This window comes from Notamacropus eugenii, chromosome 2 (genome assembly GCF_028372415.1).
Source record: "Notamacropus eugenii isolate mMacEug1 chromosome 2, mMacEug1.pri_v2, whole genome shotgun sequence".
NCBI lineage: Eukaryota > Metazoa > Chordata > Mammalia > Diprotodontia > Macropodidae > Notamacropus > Notamacropus eugenii.
Window position 1 is genome coordinate 28,139,618 of NC_092873.1, and position 9,816 is coordinate 28,149,433.

General features: G+C 54.9%; 1 protein-coding gene across 1 annotated transcript; it reads right to left on the reverse strand.

Annotated features, from left to right (window-relative positions):
• Positions 1–1,251: 1,251 nt before the first annotated feature.
• PSMD13 (proteasome 26S subunit, non-ATPase 13) lies at positions 1,252–9,711 on the reverse strand. The gene is made up of 13 exons (XM_072639592.1): positions 9,580–9,711; positions 9,409–9,487; positions 6,750–6,784; positions 6,614–6,669; positions 6,414–6,457; positions 6,120–6,206; positions 5,335–5,506; positions 2,680–2,759; positions 2,469–2,594; positions 2,262–2,324; positions 2,093–2,173; positions 1,897–2,013; positions 1,252–1,628 (listed from the first exon to the last, which is right to left on the reverse strand). Exons 1-13 carry the CDS (start codon positions 9,672–9,674, stop codon positions 1,533–1,535), a joined length of 1,131 nt encoding a protein of 376 aa, XP_072495693.1. The 5' UTR covers positions 9,675–9,711; the 3' UTR covers positions 1,252–1,532.
• Positions 9,712–9,816: the final 105 nt, after the last annotated feature.

Sequence of the window (9,816 nt, forward strand, 5' to 3'; positions counted from 1 at the left end):
TCTGTGGCCAGGGTGGCTGTCCTAAAGCCTCCTTTCTCAGTTAGAAAGGGAGTAAACTTTGGTCTGCTGTTTAGAAGGGTTATTTGCACCTATGTCCCAGATCCTAAGGTCATCCCCTGACATTCAATCACCAGCTGGGGGGAGGGTGTGTGGACGGGGCCCCCAGAGAATGCTGAGAGTGAGCTGACATTCTGCTCCCCTCTTGAAGAATCTCCCACGGGTGCCTGGGGCCCAGATAGCTGGTCTCTCCCCAAACCTCACTGCTGATCTGCTCCATTCCTCGGTTTCACCAGAGGCTGGGACAGCAGCAGGAGTCTGAGCCGTCTCCTGCTCATTGGTCTTCCTGCCCCATCTATCTAATGGTGCCGCCACCATGGACACCACTGCAGACATGCCTGGGGAGGCAGCCCTGAGGCCCTCCTCCACCCCCTCCCTGTTTATCAGGATTTACCTGGGCTGACCAGAGGGACTGTCCTCTGACTTTGACTAGTCCTGCAGCATCCTCCTTGGCTTCTGGGCCGTCTTGCTCTTTGGAAGGTCACAGGTTATTTTCTGGGGTGGGGGCTATGTGTAGGAGGCCTGGCTGTGGGGGAACCTTGGAAGGGAGGGGAAGGCAGGATATGGGGAAAGGAGTTGGCCACCTCCCGGGGACCACGCTGAGAGCTGGTTCTTTTCCCAAGCAGCTAGTGAGGCAGCAGACTAACTCCGAGGCAGGAGGACCTGACCTAGGGCAAATCCTGCCTGACACCGCTACCTGCTTCAGCTTCCCCCAACTGAATAACAGGGGTCATAACAGCACCCAAATCTCAGGTTGTTTTGAAGATCAAACAGGATGTCTGAACAGTGTCTGGCATACAGCAAGTGCCTAATCAATGCACTATCTCTCCTCCTCCCCCAGGAGCAGGTGGCCGCCCTGACGATTTTCTTCCTCACTTTCTTCACTCCTTCAGGATGGATACTGTCAAACCTCCACGACTACAAGAGAAGTTAGGGGTAACACAAGTGCCCTGCAACAAGCCCCTACTGATGCCAGACCCCCCCAGCTGCCTCCAGGAGACCCCTCTGAGATCCACTTATTAAAAGTTATCTCCTGCCAAAAGCCGCCTCTCTGATTCTTCTGACCAGTGAGGAACCCCTTCGCAGGTCCCTGGGGCTGTGCCCCACATTCCTCAGTGGTGGCCACGGTTCCCCCTGGGCTTACCAGCCCGCAGCAGGCCAGAGAGCCCCCCTGAACTCAGAGCTGGGCTCAGAGAGGGAGGGTAGAGATCTTTATTTCAGCAATATTCTTGTACCACACCCTAAAACAGACCTGTACAGGTCAGACTCAAGGGGAGAGAAAAACCAACATGCACTGCCTGGAGGGCCCCAAGCTCCCGCCTTTGGGATGGGGTGGATGGACATAGTGGGGACCCCATATCTCATCTAGGACACTTCCCCCAGATCCCAGATGGTAGGTGCTGCTCCAGAATGGCCCAGGATGCAGGCAAGTCTTTCCCTCACACACTGATGAGAACTGCGCCTGCCCAGAGCACCTAGGTCAGGATGTCATGGGCCTGGCGCTCCACCAGCATCTCCATGCTCTTCACATCTGCGCACCAGAACTCCAGGCGGTCTTTCATGCCCTTGATCTGTGGGGGGCAAGCCAGAGCATGGTCACCCTCACCAGGGCCCCCTGCCTGGGCAGCCACTTCCACACTGGTACTTCCCCTGCTGAGTGATTTTCCTCCTCTCCCTTACCTCACTGTTTCTTCTGTTTCTACTCGAGTAATAAATGAGGAGGGGAACCCCCAGGAAGGTGCTTGGAGAAAAGGGGGCTTTCCTCACCTTCCCCACAACCCTGTGGGTCCCTGAAAGCTGGCAGGGCTCACAGGTTCGGGGGTGAAGGTGGTGCCGTACCTGCTGCAGATCCAGCACTCGAGGCTGCACCCAGGTCATGTGTACCCGCTTGTCCACCTCATCAATGCTGCCTTTCACTAGACCCACTGACAGGGCCTTCATCACTAGCAGTTCCACCTACATGGGGACAGCCAAGAATGGGTCAGTGGGGTGGGAGTTGGGGGGTTGGCCCTTGGACCCACGGGCAGGAGCTCACCTCGTTCACCTTCACCTTGGCACTCTGGGCGATCTCCTCAAAGGTTAGCTGCCGGTGGTTGGCCGGGCGTGTGAAAGTCATCTGAAATGCCAAGCTGGGGATGACCACTTCTTCCTAGAACCCCAGCCCACAAGGGGGAACCCTCTGTCCCAGGGGCACCCACACTCACCTCCATGAGGCAGAGCAGCTGAATTTTCTGCAGGAGGAGGGCCTCGTTGGCAGCCAGATCCGGCTGTATGGGGGAAAAGCAGATGAGTGGCCACTCTGCCCACTCTGAAGCCAGAGAAAGCCAACAACAGATAAGGGCAGCTGGCAGTCACTGGAGACCCCCTCCCTTGACCCCCTGGTGGGTGGCGCTCCAGGCCTGGGGTCTCACCTGCTGGCCCCAGGCAGGCTTCAAGGTCTGGAACCTCTCAACGTTCCCGCTGTTGAAGGCGTAAAGTGTGTCGATCAGCCACTGCCTGTCCGTGTTCCTCAGGGAGTCCAGCACAGGGTGCATGAGCTGTGGGCCAAGCAGAGGTGGCTTCAGCCCAAAGAACGCTCGGCTCCTCCCCACAGGATTCGCTACTGGCTCTGGGCCAACTCACCAATTCCCCAAAGTTGTAGACACCTTCCCCGAGAAGTCCTGCCAGGCCTAAGGTAAAAGCTCTCTCCTGCTGCTCGGACACTGCGGTGACAAAAGATCTCTGGTCACATGGCTGCAGGCTGAGGGCCAAACAGACTGCCTGTGGGTGATGCCCAACCCCCTCTGTCCGCTGCACCTCTGACCAGCTCTCCCATCTGTTTCCTTCCATGTTCCACTCCCCACACCTTCCTCCAGGGAAGACCATGGCCCATCCTCTGATACACCTCCTTTTCCAGGAAGCCTTCCCTGATACTAAGTAAGTAACAACAGTTCCCATGTTGGTACCTCTCTGACAAAGTATTGAGATTGCCTCAATGATGCTAACCCTAACCTCCACAGGACTCTGTTCTCCAGTGACTAGTGTCTGCTGTACTTCTGAGGCAAAAGGAGCCTCACTCCTTGAGGGTGGGAAGAGAACCTCAGACTACGGAAGGTAGCCCCATCCCTTGGGCCATGACCAGACAGATCCAAGCCAGGGATCCTGCCAAGCCCACTGAAAACAACCCCATTGGGAGGTGGCACTTCAGGGGCTGCAACTCCGCAAGGAAGATTAGAGAGGAGGACCACAGCCCAAGGAGATGGCAGCAAGCACTTTTTTATAAGATGGGGGCCTGGGTTGAGGAGCAGATAAGAGACTGGAGATGAGAAAAGAAGACAGGGAGAAAACAGGTTGGAGGAGGTGGCTTGGTCTTGGGAAGGAGAAGGCCCCTCTGGCCCTCTGAGCCAAGGAGGAGGGAAGGGATAGGAAGAAAGGGCAGATAGAGGGAGGCCCTGGTGCATGGTGGGGAAGTGGGTAAGCGTAGGAGACATGCTCTCAATGCTGCCCCAGCTATTTCCTTCAGAAAGACAGAAAGGTTGATGAGCAGCAGGAAAGGCTTAGGGAGCAGAGCACCCAGAACCTGTGGGCAGAGGCTCAGCAGTCAGAAGAATAAGAAGCCAAAGACGCCATTGACTCAGCTTGGGATTAGGGAAGAGATAAGATGCTGTCCAAGGCCTGACGAACTCCAGACAAACTGCTGACAGACACCCCTGGTGGGAAATGGATGAAGTAAAGGATGCCAACACAAGATCAAGGTTTTCTGTCCAAGACTAACTTCCATAAAGCAACTACCAAACAGAGGAAGAGAGGAAACCCCTTCATGAAATGCCAGGCTTTGTGCCAGGTGCTCTACGAGTTTGTGACCTCTGACCCACCATAGCCCTGGGAGGTTGGGCCATTCTAATCATCATCACCTCCATTTTACAGTTTAGGAAACAGAGAAACCCAGAGGCTTGGTGCCCAGGCTAGGAAGCTTCTGAGGCAGAATCTGAACTCAGATTCTCCTGGCTCCAGGTCCTCTCCTGTCGTCATGCTGACCACACAAAGCCCCAACATAACAGAGCCTCCTAAATGAGATCCCCTACTGTGCACAAAAATTCAACCTCATGATCCACACAAGAAAAACCAAGTGGATGAAGACTGCCAATTACTCTGACTGGAACTTGCAGCTGGAAAGGCTGCTTATCAGGCTGCCTTGCCAGATCAAAGACCAAACTACAGAGGACAACTGAAAGAAGACAAGATTGCTCCTGGGAAACATGGCAGAACTTTTTGTTTCATCCCTAGCCCCTGCTGGGGATACACTATGGCTGTGAATTTGACCTCTGGAGAATCAAATCTACATGCTGGGGGCAGATGACCCAAAGTGCCACAGGAAGCCTTCAGGTCTTAACTTCCTGTGGCTGTTCATTATCTCCCCATTAGACTGTGGGCCCCTTGAAGTCAGGGGTATCCCCAGGGTTTGGCCCAGTGCTTGGCACTTAGTAGGCACTTAATCTAATGCTTTTCGACTGGACTTGATGCAGGGCAAGAACACAAGTCATCACTGGGGAGACTGCCCAGAACACAGAGTGACCCACAGACAACAGGCTGTGACCTGACAGCCAAAGGGAGGCTGAAGAGCTAGGAGGTCACAGAGATCCTTTGAGAGTCTCTGCAGATGTGGACCACATTCCTATCTAACCTGACGCCTCAAGGGATAATATCTTTTCTAAATGTTCTCTTGCCCTCAGCACCCAGCACAAATAAAAAGCCATTTTAGGGTTAGGGAATGAAGGACTGTTGAATTGCACTTGCCCCAAATTCTCTCCAGGTTTCATGGTTTCTCTCCTACTTTTCTTCTCCTGGTTCTCGATCCAGCTCCCTTCCTGCCCTCGCCCTACCCAATGAAGGGCACCTTTTTGATTCCAACCCCCCCAACAGCAGCCTCCTTATCTCCTTAGCTGTGTGAGCAGCCCTTCTCTCTCTGGAGAAGAAACAAGGGCATCCCTACTGTGGTCTTGGGTGTTCTCAGATCTAGATCACAGGTCCAGAAGGATCCTTAGAGGCTGAGAAGCAGGAAGCAGCAGAGTTGGGGCCCAAGCCTTTAGCCTGTAGAGGGTGAACAGCCAGGCTTCTTATCCCTCTCCTGCCATTCCTGAAGCTGTGGAGGTGCCTCGAGCAGCCTTCTTCCTCACTGGCTCAGTTTCTGACCACCTGACCGCCCTCCATTTTCAGATGAATTCACTGCCCCAGACACTTGAGTAGGAGACACAGTGAGTGTGCCCGCCACCACCCAGCAACCTCACGTTGGGTTACCTGGCAGGTCCTTTACATCAATACAGCCCAGAAAGCGCAGGGCATCCTTGTAGTAGGATGCATGGTTTCCAATGGTCTGATAGTACTTGCTGGAAAGGTCATAGAAACGACTGTGTACAGATGTCACACCCGGAAGGTTATTAAGTAGCTCTTCCACGTCTTCAATTGTCTCCTGCACATGGATAGGAAGCCACCTTAGAGTGTCCTGGGTACATGGCTGTCGGACATTCCTTCCCCCAATCCCAGGAACGAAAGAAAAGAGCCCCAGGACCATGGGGGCAGAGGATACCAGACAGGCCAGCAAATGCCTCCTCTGCTTGCTGGACATGGCTGAGTCTTCTGTTTCCTTTGGGGCTAAAGCTCTGCCTTCCCCTAAGAAGGGGTAGCCCTGTCTATCTTATCTAAGGTCTGGAGATAATGAGGTCGTGTGGCCTGGAATGGACACACACGCTCCACCTCTTCACTGACTTACGTGTCATTACTCTAAAGGGAGCAAACAGATTGTTCAATCCCACCCCAAATGTGACCTAAGGCTCTTGTGCCAAGTCCTGATCAATCTGGGAGTCTCTGGGTGTTAGCTCCCAATCCTCTGCTCTCCTAACACAACAAGAATGGTTAAGCATCTGGTTTCCTTTGCCAGTCAGCTGGCTGTTAGACGCTGACTGTGCTCCAGATCAACTGGGGAAGGGGATGGGGCAGATGGATGAGCTTCTTAAGTCTCCAGGTCAAACAACCTCTCCAAGCTAGGACCCCTCAGGCACCAACAACTGGTCCCCTGCCCTCACCTTGGTCACCTGGAGGTCTCCAATGTTCAGTTTGAGAGCACCTATGGCAGTTTTACACAGGATTACTGCCTCATCACTGCTTTTTACCTGAAGTTGCCAAAAGGAGAAAGAGAAAGATCAGAAACCAGAGAAGCGGGTGACAAAAACTGAGAAACTACCAGGAAAAAGCTCCTGCCTTCCTACAGTCTCCATGTGCACAAGGCAACACAATTAGGAGTGAACCAGGGAGCCGTGGGCAGCCCAAGTGGGGGGCTGCTCTAGCAAGGAAAGGTGCAGCTAAAATGGCAAACCTACCTTTTCCCTAGTCTTTTCCAGAAACGTAAGAGCAACATTAGGATCTGGAGTAAATAAAAAGGTATGAAGTCAGAAGAGGCACCAATGGGCACATCAGGCCGGCATGAGGCTCTTTAAATTGGTAACGTAGTAAGGCCCATGAACTTGGCCTACAGTATCTTTACCCTTTGGGGTTCCTTCTTTGTGAAATTAATGCTCACCTGTCATCTGTCTAACTACATGGAGAATGATTTCCACCAAGGACAGAGGATTCACCCTGAAATGGAAAGATCACCTGGATTTAAAATTTCAACAATGTGCAAATGCAGAAGGTAAGTGATAAACAAGAGTATGTACCTGTGCTCAAACTCACTGATGAAGTTTTCATAGAGCTGCAGGAATAAAGAAATGGAATCCATTAAATCAGGCCAATTCCACCCTGAATTATCCTGCAGACCCCTCCTGAGCCAAATCTAGTTCTTATTCTCAAGTTCGGGGTGGGAAAGACACTAGAGACATGGCCCAGGAGATGCACAATGCCACACAACCAGACAGTTCCTAAACAAAAATTTGAGCTAGCAGTGCCATCCTGAATGGCCTCAATATGAGACTCCCCCCTCCCCCCCACCGAGGAACAGTGGCGTCCTTACGTTTCAGGGGGTGGTGTGTGGCCAGGGCTGATCCCAGGCATGCTTGGGAACTATGGCCGACCTTTGGGACTCTCTCCATTTGTTGACTGTACAAGCATTTTATGCAAGGACACAGTAGGAAGAATCTTGGGAGCAGCAAACGTGAGGCGACAGGCAGATGTGTTCCCTCAAAAGCCACCATAGTACCAAGTCAGAGGCAACCATGACAACAGAAATGTCCAAATTGTAAGGAGGGAGAGGAAACATGCTAGACTATTCTGAAAGGCTGAGGAGGAGCCAGGAGGAAGTGTGCATTCTGTGATGTCTGTGTACGGGGGACATGGGATTCTGTGGGTAAAAAAGCACCCAGTTGGGATATCAGTTATCCTTCTGCTGGAACCCCACTGTGATCGGCAGGGGCTTCATACCCAACACTCACACCACGCACATGGCAAGAATTAGATCAGCGAACACGTCAAGGGCAACATTTTCTCAGTGTCTAGGGAGACTGAAGGAGCTCAGCCCTACAAAGGGGCTGAGTAAAGCCGAGTGGTGAGAGAAGGAGGCTGGAGTCAAGGGAAAGGAGCCATGGTCACCTCCAGGCCTGGATGAGACCCAGATGGGATTGTTAGCTTGGGGGAGCATATTCCCCACTACATACGCACTGCATGAGTGGTATCCTTGCCAGGTTCTTATACAGACACCTCTGGTGTTACTTTCTGCGTCAGAAACCTAAATGACTGCTAGCAAACGAAAGAACGCTTCTGTGTTATCCCTAACCCTGCAAAGACAGGACAGAGGGAGGGCTAGGAGCAGCATATGTTAGCCCAACCAACCCCTTGCTTTTACATCGGTCTCCTGCAAGGATCAATTCCAAATCTTCGGATGCATTCCTGCTTTAACATGTGAAATTACATTACGAAACACGCACCAAATCCAGAAACTTAAGACTTTCTGTTCCTCCTAACGATTTTTTAGTGAATTTCAGATTTATTAACGCCTCTTAAGGAGCTGCTGCTTAAAATAAGCAATACAGCTTGTGAGCCCTGAATTAAAACAAAGCAAAGCAAAAGCCAACATTCAGAGAAACTGGAGCTAGTAAAGGAACCCAGAAAGCCAAAGCTTCTCCAGAGAGAGTTTGAAGGGACAGAGACGAGAAATAAAAGCAAGAGGATGTTTCACAGAAAGAAACCTTAATACTTGAGGCCCTACGGAGTCCAGAACTGGCTACCTGTTTGGAAGAGGTAGATCGCCAAGTGCCCAAGAAGCTCAGCACAGTGCCCAACAGATGGGCACAAAAGGGCAGGAAGCTCCCACGAGACCGAGGGAGATCAGCTGAACTACGGGCAAATACGATATCAGGCGTCTGAGCTAAAACCACCCAAGCTGTAATTATCCGATGATGTCATCGGTGCCCAGGAAAGGAGTTCTGGCTCGGCTGGCCGCATCTGAAAAAGCCTTCGTACACACCAGGAAAAGCTCTCAAAGGCTGACCAACGGACCGGACAACCAAGTGCGCCTCGCTGCGGACGGGCAGGACGCGGTCCGGACAAAAAAGCCGTCCCAAGGGCTAGCGGACCTGCAGGGCAGCCAGCAGCGCCCGCCGGCCAAGGCCACCCGCGCCCCTCGGGGGGCACCGCCAGAGTCGGGGCGCACCGGCCAAGGCCACCCGCGCCCCTCGGGGGGCACTGCCCACCGGCCAAGGCCACCCGCGCCCCTCGGGGGGCACTGCCCACCGGCCAAGGCCACCCGCGCCCCTCGGGGGGCACTGCCCACCGGCCAAGGCCACCCGCGCCCCTCGGGGGGCACCGCCAGAGTCGGGGCCCGCCGGCCAAGGCCACCCGCGCCCCTCGGGGGGCCCTGCCAGAGTCGGGGCCCGTGGGGGGAAGGAGAGCGACGCACCCGGGAACGGGAGCAGGAGACGGCCACCAGCCCAGCGGGAGACGGGCCGGAAAGACCCTCGGGTCCGCCAGAGAACAGGGATGGGTGCGCGCCCAGAGGGGCCGCGTGTCTGAAGCCGGGAGCAGCCTGGCACGTCCCTGGCACATCCCTTACACCGCGTGCCACGGAGGGACGTCAGAGGTCAGAGGGCACGGAGGATAAAGGGGCCAAAAGGCTGGAGAGCTCTCACACGCACCAAAGAAACGCAATCAGAACTAAAGGGACCCAAGTGGGGAAGGAGCCTCTGATAAGGGCTACTGCCCGAGAGAGACGAGCGACGGAGGCAGCGCGGAGCTGCCAACACGCAGGGGAAGGAACTGTTCCCGAAGCCGTCCGAGCTCAAGGACAGAGGGCAGGGATGACCCCGCGCTGCCAAGGACGGAGAGGCTGCCAGGCCCCGGCCCCGCAGGGACCCCCAGGACTTGGGGAGCCGGCCCCCCGCTCACCTTGATGAGCCCGTCGCCCTGGGCGAAGCAGGGATCCTGCACGAAGTCCAGGATCTGGAGCGTGAGCTGGTGCCATAACCTGGGAGACAAGAGGACCCTCAGCGCCCCCCGGGGGGGAGGGGAGCGGGCAGGATCCCGGGCCGGCCCCTCCCCCTCCCCCGCGCCCCTCACTTCTTGGTGTAGAGCTCCTCCAGGCGGTGCCACACGGCGGCCTGGCCGGGCCCGGCGCTCTGGCTCTGCTGCAGGAAGCCCGGCACGTCCTTCATAGCGACGGCGGATCCGGGACGGACGCGGAGAACGCGCGCGGGACTCCGGAGCAGCGACCGGCGCCGACGGAGGGGCCGACGGAAACGCACACTCACTTCCGGTGTCCGCACACTCACTTCCGGCGCACACCCGCACACGTCC